At 45.6% G+C, this 16,264-nt stretch overlaps 1 protein-coding gene across 14 annotated transcripts in view; it reads right to left on the bottom strand.

Annotated features, from left to right (window-relative positions):
• The window catches only part of CHID1 (chitinase domain containing 1), a 132,749-nt gene extending 117,697 nt beyond the window's left edge, over nt 1-15,052 (bottom strand). For 3 of the 14 annotated variants that reach the window (XR_014519759.1, XR_014519760.1, XM_083477749.1), the window contains exons 1-5: nt 14,876-15,051; nt 12,845-13,027; nt 3,391-3,537; nt 2,779-2,928; nt 2,072-2,204 (exon numbers count right to left, since the gene is read on the bottom strand). Coding sequence is in view for 11 of the 14 variants with exons in the window: in XM_083477749.1 (XP_083333875.1) it covers nt 2,072-2,204; nt 2,779-2,928; nt 3,391-3,537; nt 12,845-12,847 (433 nt within the window). In the remaining 3 variants the exon portion in view is untranslated. Of the gene's footprint in view, nt 1-2,071; nt 2,205-2,778; nt 2,929-3,390; nt 3,538-8,688; nt 9,540-9,927; nt 10,060-11,293; nt 11,318-12,844; nt 13,028-14,875 lie in introns of those variants that run through there. The other 11 variants (XR_014519758.1, XM_083477748.1, XM_083477750.1 and 8 more) reach the window with 9 other exon arrangements.
• Between the last annotated feature and the right edge of the window lie 1,212 nt (nt 15,053-16,264).

The following is a 16,264-nucleotide window of genomic DNA, read 5'->3' as shown; positions in this document are numbered from 1 at the left end:
GTAATAACCATTAAGCAACCATGTGTTGTCAGCTCAGAGTAACACATATGCGCATGTGCTCCACTCACCCTGGTCATTTTTGCATTTGGCCCCTTCAGGAAGGTAAACACTAACACAGCTTTGGGATTATTCAAAGCAGAAAGCAGCATACCAAGGTTCCTCACTGCAAGGCATCAGCCTTCAAGCACTGGGTACCACTGGGCCAACCTGCAGCGCCTGATGGATTGCTTACTGCCAAGTCGCCACAGACACATGATCTTACATGCAGCATGCAAATTGACCACTAGCTGGAAATGGTTGGCTGTGGCTGCATAAGCAAATAATGGCTGGATCTCCTTAATTTCAATAGGTTGCCTCATATACATTCTCTGTTTTTAAGTTGTATTATGTCTCAGTGTCAATTTGTAAAACAGTATTTTCCCCCATTGGGTGTTGTATAAGAGTAGGAAATTTTATGTTACAGTAGAAGTTTGCAAATATCAACATTCACATATGAATGCCGAGAATCCCTGCCAAATTTTGTGACTACCCGAGAATTCAGAGATGCATTTGTGTCACTGTTCATTTTAGGGGAGACTGCTACAATGCAGCCAAAACACAATCACACTCAGATGCGGGAGGTATCAGCACACTTGCAGGGGACCCCAAGTCTGCAGAAGTGCAAAAGTACTTTTAGAGAGAGGGGAACCAAACAGCCCAAAAACCAAGTAGACTCTATGGACACGAACTGCTGAGTGACTGAGGGAGTAAGGTGTAGGGAATGGAATGAAATGGAGTGGCTGGAAACTGGAACAGGAGCACTCCCTACTGCAATTGTCATAGAGCATGCCTGTCAGTAACCACAAAGTTTAAAGCTGGAGTTAATTCTTTATTAGCAAAAACACGGTCTCCACTGACTTGAATGAGTGTCATGCCTAATGAGCACAGCAGCTCATTCCTGGTGCATAAAATCATGAAATCAGTTGCTGATACTAAAGGTCCCTGCCTCCCCACAGCTGTCTGCCTCCTCCTCTCCAGGGCTTTTCCCAAGCAATGGGAGACTGCACTTGCATGCAGTCAATCTCTCCTCCACCTTTTTCATGCGTCTCCAGGTTCTGGGAAACAGGAGAGAGGAGAGTGGAGCTTGTTGCAGCAGGAACAGGAGACACATGTCACTCTTCACCAGCCTGACTCATCTCTGCCTTTTCCAGTCCCACTCACCAGCTTACACTTCTGATTCTTGACTTCTCTCTGCTACAGACTCTCCCAGCTCACCAAACCCTGTTACTTCTTCCATTTCCTACATCTCTTCCCAGTCTTCTCTGTCTGACCACTCATTGTTGTCCCATCACCTCTCCCGGGGCTCTAGGCCTTCTTCTCTTGGTGGTTCCCCAGCTGGTTCCTCCCTCCATTCCTCTGCGTCCATGACTGCAACATTTTTGTTGCAGGCCCTACTTGCTCCATTTAACAACAGTCTCAGGTGGTTGGGTTTCAACAGGAACAGAGCCAAAACAGAATCACCGAGACACAAGTGAGAGATATCAAGATGCTCAGGTGAAACCCACCGTATGCAGAAATACCAAACATATTTTAATGGGGGGAGGATCCCAGGCAGGAGTGTCTGACTGCAAATATTCTCAAAATTCATGGATGGTGAGACTTCACACAGGAATATCAAAGTTACCACATTTTTCAGGCATTCACTGTTAACACGCACGCTTGTATATGCACCTCTCTTAGCTTTTATTGTCTGCTACTACATGCATCCAATGAAATAGGAAATGGCCTGAAAAGAGTCGCATCATAATAAATTGTTTAACTTCAAGGTGCCGGAATACTTTTTGCCTCTGAATGAATTCAGCATCAGAGTTACAGTTGGGAGTCCCTAGCTCAAGCCAACATGCTGGATTATGACAGAGTTAAAGCATACTTTTGTGTTACAGAGAATGCATCCAGTTATTCTATCAAATTTTCTGCCATGGAAGGAAAGCATTGTATAGCATCACAAAATGCATGTTAACACTGGAAAGCCAAACAGCAAATGCACTAGACACAGATCATGGGGCATGGGATATCAAGCACAAAAGAAAACCTTGGTCAGCATCATGGAGCCCTGTCACCTGGAACCTCTCCTTGCCCCTTCTCTTCACCTGCAACCAGACTGGCGAGATAGTCGTAAATTTGCTTCCAAATATCTTAGCAATGTCATAGCCATGGCTGTTCCACTGGAAAAGGAAGGAGGAAAAGGTATTAGGGCAAAATCCATCACAAACCACCTAGAATTGTATTAAATGCAGGGAAGAGGTCAATGGTCCCAATTTCAGCTCAGAACTTCCATTTCCAGCAGCTAGCCCAATATATTTCGCGGTTTGAGGCAAAGGACAAGATGACCTTGTTCCTCACCACCTAGGCCACTTTTATGTACTGGAGAGGCAGTTGTAGTTTACTTAAATACTGACAGCTCCAAAAGTACTCTGCATTGCACCCAACGGTAGTTTAGATGGTTCATTACATGTTTGGCACACACAGATATGCTCTGCAACAGAGGGGGATGGGGATAGCCAGGTGGCTTGGAAGAAAGGGCTTGGTGGGAAGGATGCCCCTGTTGCCCACAAGCACCTGCCACCTGAGGCAGCTACCCTACTCTGCCTAATGGTAGATCAAGCCCCAAATTTTATTCGAAAGAGAGAGCGGGAAAACCCAAATACTGTATATACACACAAAGCCACAAACCATGCAACAGATACCAGCATTCCTACAACTAGCTGCATCCCAACTTTTCATTTTCTCAGTACTTACAGGCGTTATGTAGCCCAAAACATCTCCCCCAAAGTGTCGTTCTCGTGCTTTTTTGGCACAGTAGCTTTTGTACTCTAGGATAATATCCTTCGTCTTTAAATCGGTAGAAACCAGGCCACGGTCTTGCACTCTTTTATCTGAATAGTGAGTCTGCCAACAAACCATTATCATAGATTTAATAACAACTAAAGAAATCATCCATGTTCAGAAGCAGTCTACTCCTAAATACCACTGTAAATATATCCATATTTTATTGCACCCCAGATATGATGGAAGCAGCCAGTCTTGTTTAATCATGCCTGATTCACATGCACAGTACGATGTGGAATGGGGTATGAAAAGGGGTGTGTAAATAAGAGAAAGAAACTCAACCATCCCACCCACCTTTGCCCCCTGTCCAGCCCCATGTTAAAACTAGAGTCATATCCACCACCCAATTTACACATGAATCAGGGATACTGTAGTTCAGGGAGTTTGGCTCCAATTCATTTTTGCAATATTCAGTCACCTTATAGGTAAATGTTAACACCACTAGGTCAGAGTACAAAATCCACCAGAGTGTTCAATATGAATCTTTGCAAAAATTCCAAGCCATGAAGAAACTTCTCCTACCTTTTCCTCCAGGGTTTTTGAGGCAGCTTTTTTGGTATCTGTCTTTGACAACGTAGCATTAGCCACCTGAGAAGCCAGGGCAAACACAACAAGGCTGATTGCGATCCATCTCATGACAGCTTGAGCTATTCCCGTCACCTCTAATTTCTTTATTGAGGAAGATAAAAATATAAAGATAAAATAAGGAGTTTGTTGTGAGACGACAACCCTACTTGAGAATACTAAGAGTAGTTGTTGCCAAAGGAATGTTCTTCAGTGGCAGAGCACATGCATGGCAGGTTCTGTACATTTAATAAGGATCTCAGTGAAAGGAGGAGGGGAGTCTGCCACAGAGACCCAATGCCAGTGGAATGGAGACCAGGGATGGGGAAACCTGCGACCCTCCAAATGTTGTTGACCCACTTTACCCCTGAGCCCCCTTTCTCTGCCATTCCCTTTCCCCATTATTCCCCTCCTTGCCAAATGCATTAAATTAGGTAGGGGTAGCATATTGCCCTTGATGCACGGGCTCCCCTCTCCTGCTTTAAGGCAACTTTGTATATTCATAACTGAAATGCAAGCTGGCATTGGCTGCCAGTTCATTTCCAGGCTCAATATGGGCCGAGTATAAATAATAAAATTATTATTTATTATTATTATTATTATTATTATTATTATGCTCAATCTAGTGTCTGGAACCCTAAATGACTTAGGTCCCAAATACATGAAAGAACACCTCCTTCCATACAGACCCTCCCAGTTGTTAAGATCAAGGACTGCCTCTCCCTATATGAACTGATCCAGACTCTGCAATCATCATTTGAGGCCCTTCTTCATATGCCCCACCACCACCACAAGAGATCCAGAGGGTGCCAATACAAGAAAGGGCCATTTCTATGGTGGCTTCCCACTTGTGGAATGCTCTCCCCGAGGAGACTTGCCTGGCACCTTTGTTCCATATATTCAGGCACCAGGGAAAAAACCATTCCTCTTCTCCCAGGCCTTTGATTAATTAAACAATCTATGGTCTTTTAAACTGTTGGGGAGGGGTAATGAAGTTTTTGTTTGTTATTACGGTATTTTGTGTGTGGGGGGGGGATTATACTGTAAACCGCCCTGTGTTCTCTGGATGAAGAGTGGCTTAGAAATTTACTTGGTGAAGGGTGGGTAATAAATGTAATAATTATAAATAAAGTAACAACAACAGCTGATGGGGGGAAATTAACATTAGTCATTGTTAGGAAAAATGTTTGCCTGCAACTACATGGGACACAACTGCAGTTTCTATAGTGTAATACTGGTATCAAAACAGCCCATTAGATTGTAATTTTCCTAAATGTACTGTACATGGTGCCTCTAATTCACTCTTTAATACATATTATTAGTGGTGGTTGCAATGCCCACCCTGCTTCCAAAGTATTTACATTCTAATTTATCCAAAGCAAACTAGGTGAGGCTGGGGTAAATTTATAGAGGCCATTACTCTGGGAATGCCATGGCCATCCTTAATGTATCCAACATTAGCCTAAGGAGAAAATTTATCTGCTCTTTAGCATCTAATACAACTAATAAATAAAACAAGCTTGTTTTAGCTGCAAATTATCCTGTCATGCTTGCTTGCCAAATTCAATAGCTTTAAAGCCTCTTCTCAGAAATTGCGTAGCCCTCCTGGTCACAAATCAATGAAATAATTACATCTGTTACCCTTGAAGGTACCATAAGAGTGTTGGTTTTGCTGCAACAGACTAACCTGACTTTGTTATGGGCATCAGTTACTACTCAATGAAGACTTGCAACTGTTAGATGATTAATCAGTTAATTAAGGCGATTATGAAAAATAAAAATCTGATTGGCAAAAAGGTGCCATCTAGCAAGTCATCCGATGTTTCATTTTTTTAAATATTTTTTTTTACCAAAAGTGCTAATATGTCAATTTCAAACACTACTACAAAAGAGACATTGTCTCCTTCATGGGAGAGGTGGAAATGGCCTTTCTAATACACCTGCTACACCACATGTGTATTATCTAAAAACCATGGAAGTATTCAGGGAAGGGCTGAAGTTCAGTGATGGAGCATCTGTTTTGCATGCACAGGTTCTCTGGTTCAATCCCCAGCATCTCTAAGTAGGGCAATGAGAAAACTGTCTGAAACCCTGGACAGCTGCTGCCAGTCAGTGTAGACAATATTGGGCTAGTGGAACAATGGCCTGACTAGGTAGAAGACTGCTTCCTATGTTCCTGTGTAACCCCTGGCCTCTACATATGGGGCTGAGAAACACCCTTGTCTGAAAGTCTGTAGACAGCATGAAGCTTGATAACCTAAAGAACCACCTTTGTTGGATACAACCCATGAGTTTTAGTTTACTTTAAATATGCATGAAATAGCCAATGAGAAAAGCAAGAATTCTATGGGGGAGGGGGCATGGGAAGCACAGGAGGAGGAAGAAGAAGAAGAAGAAGAAGAGGAGGAGGAGGAGGAGTTTGGATTTGATATCCCGCTTTATCACTACCCTAGGGAGTCTCAAAGCGGCTAACATTCTCCTTTCCCTTCCTCCCCCACAACAAACACTCTGTGAGGTGAGTGAGGCTGAGAGACTTCAGAGAAGTGTGACTAGCCCAAGGTCACCCAGCAGCTGCATGTGGAGGAACGGGGAAGCGAACCCAGTTCACCAGATTACGAGTCCACTGCTCTTAACCACTACACAGCACTGGCTCTCATAGAAAGTGACATAGAAAGCTAAGAATAGGAACCTAGAAAGCTGGTGTTCATGCACCAGAACTTCATCTTCCTCCACCTTTGCAGAGAATAGATTGGGGAGGGGGAAGTTTCATTGTGCAACCGGAGGTCCATGCCCAAACTCGACATGATTAATGTTTATTCCTATTCCATTGCCCACCACAGAAATCCATTCTAGACAGCGTACAGATGATGTTCCCCTACACTTTCAGAATGTTTTGTAATTGTTACTAATGTACATACACTTCAGTAAGATAAACAAGGCATCTGAAAACAGAAGTTTAGGCTGAGAGATAATATTGGGGGCAGACAGGATGAATTTAGTTATTTGACAGTGAACAATCCAAGAAAAACAAATTATGCCTGAGAACAAAATCCATTAGGATTTTGCTGAAGGGATTTGTTATACATATTCATCTCTCACCTTACCATGAATCACACCCAAGGCAGCTAACAACAATAAATTGGGTCCGGCAGCTCACTGGCAGTTAGTGCAGCAGTGCTCTCTGGGCCAGTGAAATACGGTGTCATCAGGCTGCCCCATTCGCCAACCCAGCAGCCGCATTCCAAATATTATTCATGAACACTTTTCCACAGAGACTTTACTCTTACAGTGTAATCCTACACAGGTCTACTGAGTTCAATGGGGACTTGACTGCAGCCTTAATCACACTGTTGCTTCACTCCAAGTGTCTTTCCCCCTCACAGTTATCTCTGCAGGCAAAGTGGGAAACCTTATTCCTCTCACTTCACCTGCCTTTACATCATGGCTTTTGTGAGGACAAGTTCTGCCTCGCTAGCTTTTTTGAGTTCCCCAAGAGTGTCAAAAAGCATATGGACAGAGTGAGGGGTGTAAGAAGTAGGGTCTCCTCCATGACTGATACTGTGAGCTGCACTTCTTTAACTTGTTCGTCATTAATGATCTGGACTTAGGGGTAAGCATTCTGGTGGCTTTGTTTGGAAATGTCAAATTGTTCACTGTGTTTAAAACAAAAAGGGATTGCAAGGTGCTCTACACTGGGTCAATGGATATTAAAATGACAAATGCAATTCAATGTATAACTGTGAAGTGATGTGCATTGGAGCAAAAGAGCCAGATTCCTCTCTCTTTCTTTCTCTCTCTCTCTCTCTCTCTCTCTCTCTCTCTCTCTCACACACACACACACACACACAAATATGAGTGTGGGGTCTTGACTGATAATGACTGACAAGGTAAGAGAAATTAGAAACATGGTGGATAGCTATACAGTGGTGCCTCACAAGGCGAAATTAATTCGTTCCGCGAGTTTTGTTGTCTTGCGGTTTTTTTCGTCTTGCGAAGCACGGTGTTGGAAAAGTTTTGGAAAAGCTTCAAAAATCACCAAAGTCTTTAAAAACCTCAAAAAAGGTTGCCACACTGCGTTCTATGAGTTGCTCCTCGAAGTCAAGTCGCAACTGTATTAACGGTGTTAAGAAAAAGGAAACAAACTTGCAAGACGTTTCCGTCTTACGAAGCAAGCCCATAGGGAAAATCGTCTTGCGAAACAGCTCAAAAAACAAAAAACCCTTTCGTCTAGCGAGTTTTTTGTCTTGCGAGGCAATCGTCTTGCGAGGTACCACTGTATTAAGATGCTGGCCCAGTGAATGGCAGCTATGAAAAAAGGCAAATTTCATGCTAGGGATCATTAGGACAGTGTTTCCCAACCGGTGTTCCGCGGCACACTAGTGTGCCGTGAGACGTTGGCTGGTGTGCCATGGGAGGGAGGCGGGCGAGTCGGGCGGTGAGAGGCGGCGGCGGCGAGGATCCGCGTCAAGCCGGGGGCGGCTCCGCGGTGGTGGTGCCGAGCGGCGGGGCAGCGCGTGCAAAAGGGAGGAGCGCGAGACAGCGGAGGAGGAGGAGGCCGGCATGTCCGGGCAGCAGCAGCAACAACAGCAGCAGCAACTCCCGGCGACGGCTCCTCAAGCCCCGCCGCCGCCCCCTCCTCCGCCCACTATCGCCGCCACCACCACAACAGCCGCCGCCACCTCAGTTGCCGCTGTCCCTCAGTCCCTCGCTCTGCTGCCTCCTCCCACCCCCAAAGCTTGGAGGTTCCCCGGCAAGGGGGAGGGAAAAAACTTTCACTTTCGTGCGTCCCTCCCGGCGTGACGCTGCACGCTGACGTCACGGGGCTGTAATGGTGGTGTGCCGTGAGATTTTTTTCATTAAACAGGTGTGCCGTTGCCCAAAAAAGGTTGGGAAACACTGCATTAGGAAAGGGTTTGAAAATAAAACTGTCAACATAATAATAAAGCCATTATACAAATTTATGGTGCAACTGCACTTGGAATACTTTGTCCAGTTCAAGGCAACCATAATTATCATGGGGTTCTGACAATTCTCCTATGTGTAATCTCCCTCTCCCATAATAGTCGAACCCAGGAGCAATCCATGAAGCTGCATGATGGAAGTTCAAGGAGAGACAAAAGTACGTCACACAGAGCATGGTTAAACTATGGCATTTGTGCCCACTAGGTATAGTGAAAGATCTCAACAGCTTTAAAACAGGGTTGGACAAATTCACGAAGGATAAAGCTATCAAAGTGTGATAGCTGTGTGCATTACCTCCAGGACCAGAAGCAGTACAGGTATACCACTAGATACCTGCTGCTGGGAATCACCAAGCGAGTTGCCAGCCTCCCACTCTTAGAACATTGTCCAACTAGACAGGCCTTTGGCCTGATCCAACAACAGGGCTCTGTTTATTTCATTACTTCAGTAATTGTGAGCAGGGCTGGCCCAAGACACTTTGGCACCTGAGATGGACTCCCAAATGCCCCCCTGCTAGCCACCATGGAGGATGGGATGAGGGAAGATTTACACCGAGAAAGGGAAGAGGGGAGACAGTCGCTTCATCTGGCCTCATGGGGGGGGGGGGGCTGATTGCCGGTCCCAAGCTGAAGGAGTGGCAGCTGCTACTGACGAGCGAACGTGGCTTGTGAGCTGGGAGTGCGTACGTGGAACTCAACCGACACAAAGCCTATCAGGAAGGGAGAAAGTGTCGGATGCCGACGAGGGTGCAGAAAGAATAAATGGAGATGAAACGCGACAGGAAGGACGCAGGCGTCCGCAGTCCACCCCCGACCCCCGCCAGTCTTAAATAAGGCGGCCGCCCGCGGAAAGCAAGACGGAATTGCACCCGAATTACAAAGCAGCCCAGGGATCTTCCGTCCCGCCTTTCGCCTCTTTAGCGCAGGAGCCCGAAGCGGCTCGCTCCCCGCCCCGCGCTCGCTTAATCAGAGGCGCGTGACAGCCGCCCCAAAGACTCCAGGGCGAGGGGAAGAGCGCGGAACGGGCGGGGGGCGCGCAGGCTACCTCTCGGTCTCCCCTCCCACCTTGTCAGTGACTCGCGCTCGTGCCCTCGTTTTCCCTCTGCAAACCGGATCTGCTTCAACTCGGAAGTGAAAACGGCGGCTCGGGAGCCGCGTGGCGCACGCCTTTTAAAGGAGCCGCCTTGGCTGCCGGAGAGCGCTTCTTCCCTCACAAGGCGAGAAATGAGAGAGGCAGGGGCGCCCTGAGCCCCGTTTGGGGTTGCGGGCGGCAATCTTGTGCGCGCGAAACTCATTGAAACAAGCAGGACTACTCCCCAGTCAGGGACAGGGAACATAGTTATGCCTCGTGCAGTTAATCACACGGTCAAACATTACAATCACAATCTTTCCTTTCTTTCTTGGATATTTACGACTGCAAAGCAAGGGAGCGCACGAGCCCGTTTCCCTGTTTCCTCGGACGTAAAGTCCAGGTAGGAAACACACACCCGAAAAATATTGAAGCTTTACTGAACCTCTACCGGGATACCCCAACCTTCTCCAACCTGGCGCCCGCCACATCGTGCTTGGTATTGCAACTCACAGCCGGCTGGGGCTGATGGGAGTTGTAGTCGGAAACATCTGGAGGGTGCCAGCTTGGGAAAGGCTGGCGTGGGAAATGCAGATCAGACTCGGTATAAGGAAGCTCCCTGCGTTCTCAAGCAAGTCTTGCCGATTTCCGCGGGGTTTCCTTCCAAATTAGAGAACATCCCAAAGGCATCTCTTAAAGAGCCGTGTTCGAACATGGCGGTTTTTGATCGATTTCCACAAGCGGTACTGTCCTCTGAATCCAGTAATGTTGATCTTTACTCGGAAGTAACTAACGGGGCTTCCTCCCAAGCAAGCAGCACAGATTTGCTGCCTTGATGTTTATCTGGGTAGATAAATATATATGGACAGAATTTTCTTCCTTTTAAAAATTGCGTGAGCTTTTCCCCCCTTTCTCTCGTTTTGTCTTGCTGTAGTAGTTATTGTAGTGGGAGGTTAAAATAAAACTTCCCATGCAGACATTTCATTTGTACACAAGTATTCAAAGGTAGAGTATCCTTGTTTCATAATCTGAACATAAACATGGAAGTCCATTATCTCTTTTGCCTGCACCATAAATGCAGATTTCTGCATATATCTTACCCAGGGCTGGGTTTATTCCACACAAGTACAGAAGTGAAACAGAATGTGGTTCCTGAAAATCTCAAGCTTCCTTATTTTCATTTTAAAGGAGGTTTCTAGCTATTATGTAGCAAACAAAGCTAGACAGTAAATGCCTAAAGAAATCTCAGAAAAAGGAGGAGTGGTTGAATCAGATTTTTAACAGGCACAAAGTGGGGGTTTGTGTCCAGTGCAGCTGCTTAGAAGTGAAGTGAATTATGCAATAAAATGATTTGTGCTGAATTTTTAACTTTACATTAGGCTCAGAGTATTCACAGTTCTGATTCATGCTTCATGGCTGACTGCTTAATTGTTGCAGAAACAATATATTTTGTCAACACTTAGACCAAAATATTTTGTACCTGAGAAAATGCAATGCTTGGCAGTGTTAGATTGCCACTTACTTCCAATAGGACTAATTCTGAGTAGACTGGTTAGAATTGTGCTGTTACCTACTAATAATAATAGTAGTTTTTTAAACTATGGTGTGATACAAGTACAAGAAATCTCCCTTTTTCTAGCAGAGATATCAGATAATGCAGCCTAAGATCTTTCAGCACATTAATCACAGGGCGGGGCATATAATAGTCTGCAAAAGCCCTAAATAAAACCATACAGAGCACAAAGCAAAATTGTCACAGGGTATCATTGCAACAGCTGCCTCCCATTTTCTCCCTCCCACTACTCTGCTATATGTGAATACTTCCTCTTACCCAAACAGCATTGCTGGGACACTCTGTTCCCTCGAATGGTAGGAACAGTTCCTCTCACGCAGGGCCAGCACCCATTCCACTGCAATTGCTGACCAAACACTTTGCCTTGCAGGATCACAGTCCCAACACATAGAGCAGAAGAAGCTACTCTGGCACATACACGGTTCAAGTACAATCCTCAAGGTCTCAATCACTGTAGTCTCCACATCCCTCCAAGACACTAAACCACAAGCACTCAGGTGCTTACTTTCAGCTTACATCTCCTCACCTGTTCAAGGACTTTGCGCTACAGCTGCTACCTATTGCTCATTTGTTCTATAGGCTGCTCTCCCACAGATACACAATCTTCTCCCACACTCTGTTCCATGCAGGCCAGGAGACAGGCCCATCTTGTCACCAGCAAGGTGTGTGGTGGCTTTTAATGGGTAGGGGACATGGGTGTAGCCAGGATTTTTGTTAGGAGGGGACAGGACTTCTGTTTTGGGGGGCAGAATCGGCATGATTGGTCAGTTAAGTATTTCTATTGTTTTACTTGATGGGGGGCAGCTGCCCCCACTTGTCTACGCCCATGGTAGGAGAGGAGATATATATATGCAATTTACCCTTCCAGGTGCTCATGTGTGAGAGTTTAAAAATCCCATCCTTGGCAGCAAAATTAGGAATTAGGCTGCCAAGTCTCCTTTGGTGCAAGTCCAGCTAACCAAGTAAGCTGGCTTCCCGCTTCTTACCCTGCTTAACAAAGAATAAGGCAACAACTTGTAAAGTAGGTTTAAAAATAAAATGTAATTACTTTATAATCAAGCATTGGTTCACAGCAAAGGCTGCATTCAATGCTGGTCAAAGGAAGAGAGAAAAGAGAGGGACAGGAAGTACTATCTGCTCCTTACTCTTTAGGCAAGGAGAAATTACATCACACCGAGCCAACTCTACCAACTGTATTTCTATGGTTTGAATATCTGCCTGTCAGCAATACAGCTCATGCTAACTAGCAATAATATGCATTTGTTAGGTTTAGCTGCTAATCTCCCATACTGTGGCGATCACACAGGGTCCCCAGACGTTTACTGATCCCTGTGCCACCACTGTGCTTGCTTCCCCGCTGCCACCAACCAGTTACTCTCTGGTAAAACACTGAGTCCAGTCAGTTGTTAAAAGTGAACTAAAAAAAATATTTTACAAACATTAACAAGTTTATGGTTTCTCAGATAATATTCCTGTCAGTATCTTAACTTTAGTTTCTTTACCGGTCTATACCTTCCTAATACCTTCTGGCTGATTATCTCAACTGTTTGACTGACTCCTCTTAACAAATTATCTCACACCAGACTAGCCCAACCCACTGACTTATCTTCTCTGTCTCTTCTAACTCCAGACTGTCTTCTCAACAACTCTAACTCTAACTCACTCAAAAACCCCTCTGTGCTTAAACCTTATACACAGTTAACTCTGCCCCCTGGGTTCCCATAGGTTAGTCATTTTACAATTAGTTAACCCTTTCCCTATGAACCCAGTATGATGTCACACACATAGGAGGGCGAACGCCACACATACCATGTTCAGGATGCTGCTGGTTGTTCCTCTTAGGGGCTGCCAATCTACTTGCTCTTGTATCCTTGCTAGCTTCTTGATAGACAGACAGCTTATGCATCCAATAGGTGATGGGATTCTTCACATAGAACTGGAGCTTGTTCTTCTGCTGTCCATTGGGCAGTTGTCCAAGGCACAGGAGCCCTCCTAGTGTGACAAGTTGGGAACCTTATGTGTTTTGTTTCCCGTTCTCTCTTTTAATATTTCCACCCCATACGCTGGCCTGATTTTGCTGCCTTGTTGTATCTTAAGTGGTAAGCACCAGTATATATTTAGGGATCCCTTTGTCTCCTTTTCGGTAGCCTCAGCGTGGAACTCTAAGGATGACAGGGTACTTGATGGTATCATGGCTCAGGGCCTGTGAGCACCTTCACTCTTACTTTACTCAGGTTCCCTATACTGCAAGGGGTGTTGAACCAATAGCCCACCAGATATTGTCTGCCTCTGACACCCATCAGCCCCTGCCAGCATAGCCAATGACCAGGGATTATGAGAACTGCGGTCCAAAAACATCTGGAGGGCCACAGGTTCAACACCATTGGTGCAATGGTTACCAAGATTGTTGAGATACATGAAGATATCCACCCTTGAGATAAATTTTTCTCTTGCAGGGAAAGTGCATGTTCCTGGCATTCAAAAAGCAACCATAGCCCTCTTCAGTGGTGAGAGGGCATAGCCCATGCATACCAGCCAATGTTCCTGTGCATGCTGTCCACACGTGCTCCACTTCCAACTTTCTTGGGTTCAGTGGAATGGTCTGAAGGGGAAATCTTAAAGATATTTGGGAACATACGCTTACAAGCTGCCCTGCAAGAGGCAACACTGAGATTAAGATGGACACTGACAACCAGTGCTACCTCCCTGGACTGGATGCAAGTAAGATTAGAGAACTGGGACAAAACAAACAGGATGAACTTTAACAGGGAGAAATGTAAAGTATTGCACTTGGGCAAAAAAAATGAGAGGCACAAATACAAGATGGGGGACACCTGGCTTGAGAGCAGTACATGTGAAAAGGATCTAGGAGTCTTGGTTGACCACAAACTTGACATGAGCCAACAGTGTGACGTGGCAGCTAAAAAAGCCAATGCAATTCTGGGCTGCATCAATAGGAGTATAGCATCTAGATCAAGGGAAGTAATAGTGCCACTGTATTCTGCTGGTCAGACCTCACCTGGAGTACTGTGTCCAGTTCTGGGCACCACAGTTCAAGAAGGACATTGACAAACTGGAACGTGTCCAGAGGAGGGCAACCAAAATGGTCAAAGGCCTGGAAACGATGCCTTATGAGGAACGGCTAAGGGAGCTGGGCATGTTTAGCCTGGAGAAGAGGAGGTTAAGGGGTGATATGATAGCCATGTTCAAATATATAAAAGGATGTCATATAGAGGAGGGAGAAAGGTTGTTTTCTGCTGCTCCAGAGAAGCGGACACGGAGCAATGGATCCAAACTACAAGAAAGAAGATTCCACCTAAACATTAGGAAGAACTTCCTGACAGTAAGAGCTGTTCGACAGTGGCATTTGCTGCCAAGGAGTGTGGTGGAGTCTCCTTCTTTGGAGGTCTTTAAGCAGAGGCTTGACAACCATATGTCAGGAGTGCTCTGATGGTGTTTCCTGCTTGGCAGGGGGTTGGACTCGATGGCCCTTGTGGTCTCTTCCAACTCAATGATTCTATGATTCTATTCTATGATTCTAAGAAGGTGGAGGCTGACCAAGAACAGAATGATCTTGGTGGGGCAGTGCCCCATTTGTCCTAAAGGACCAACCTCCACCGGACTTCTGCCTATGTTCATCTATGGGATAATGCATGCGATAATACAGCTTGCTATGGGAGAAAAGTAGAGAGGATGTGGGGAATTACACATTTCCATGTTCTAGATCATGTACAGCTTATTCCTCAGAAGCATTTGCATTTCCCTCATTCTTTAAAGTCTCTGTGCTTCTCCTCTTTAGTCCTGAAGAGCAGACCCTAAAATTAAAACAAACAAACCCACCTGTAGACATCATTGTCCCCTTTTTCAGCAAGATTGTTTTGCCGTCAGCAAGGCTTTCCCCTCCTGCATTCCCTTACTGGCCAGTCTCTCTTCATTAGGCAAGTTGTATCAGTAGCACATCACAGTGCTTAGTGTTCACAACTAGTATCAGCATGAGAATACAGAGGCCAGTCTGCTTTCATCAGGTGGGCTGCATCAGCAGAAGGTCACAATGACCAGTCTTCAGGCCAGCAATGTCATTATGAGATCATAATGGTCAGTCTTCAAGCCAGCAACATCATTACTGAGGACACAGTGGCCAGTCTGCCAGACTTCCCTCAGGTGGGGAGCATCAGCACAAGGTCCTAACAGCCAGTCTCCTTTCCTCAGACATAAGAACGCTGTGGTCCCTGAAGCAAGCACCCATAGTAACAACATGTGGAGATGTTACTCTCACATTCACACATTGTGGTTGGCAAAAATAAATAAGACCAGATGGGCACAGTTTCTTTGTCAATTAAGTGGGTATATACATGAGCATGTGGGCACTGTTTCTTTCTCTTACCAATATGATCAACCACAGTCTGTAGAGCACAATAGCTACCAGTTTCTCATATTGAAATGGACAGCTGAGTGTGGATGTAGCAGTTTGAAGGACCCTGTGCTCCTCTAGACCAGTGTTTCCCAACCTTTTTTGGGCAAAGGCACACTTGTTTCATGAAAAAAATCTCGAGGCACACCACCTTGCCAGATGGGGAAAGGTCACTTTTTACTTATGTAAAATAAATAAAAAAAAATAGTAACAGCATAGAAGGTAATGGTTAGGCTAGCATCCCTCTTCCAAATATGCTAGGTTTTTATTTGCAGGGACTGTTCTACATGGGAAAGCATTCAGCACTGTCATTCTCCCATCTGCCATCTGAATTGGTACTATTCTGGGTCAACTTACTCTGCTGCATGTGTAGATGAAAATGGCACCAAGTGTGGGGGAGGGGGCAGAACAGGTTTCAGATACAGGATATTAAGCATACACGTACTTCAGATTGAACTGGTTGCTTGCTTTGCAAGTTTTCATTTCCCAAATGACTGCCCTGGCAAGCGCAATACCTACCAGGCTCAACGCCGGTCTCGCGCTGCCGCTTCCCGCGCTCTCAAAGACCCGGGAGGAGGAAGGCGTGAAGGCAATCCCGAAGGCGCGAAAACGTTATCAATTGCTTCTTCTTGTACAACTGCAGCCAGATCCTACCCGTATTTACTCTGGAGTAAGCCCTAGTTTGTTCACGGGGTTTTGCTCCCGCGTAAGTGTGCACGAGGGATGACAGCCTTAAATATCGGGGAGACGCAGGAGTCGCCTGCGCTGCTGTAATTCCCCCTCCTTTTGGGGAGGGAGGCGCTGGGCTACTGTGTTTA

Source organism: Podarcis liolepis, assembly GCF_965112155.1.
Source record: "Podarcis liolepis genome assembly, chromosome: 1".
Lineage (NCBI taxonomy): Eukaryota > Metazoa > Chordata > Lepidosauria > Squamata > Lacertidae > Podarcis > Podarcis liolepis.
The sequence above is the reverse complement of the archived record's forward strand: the minus strand, read 5'-3'. Positions and strand labels throughout refer to the sequence as shown.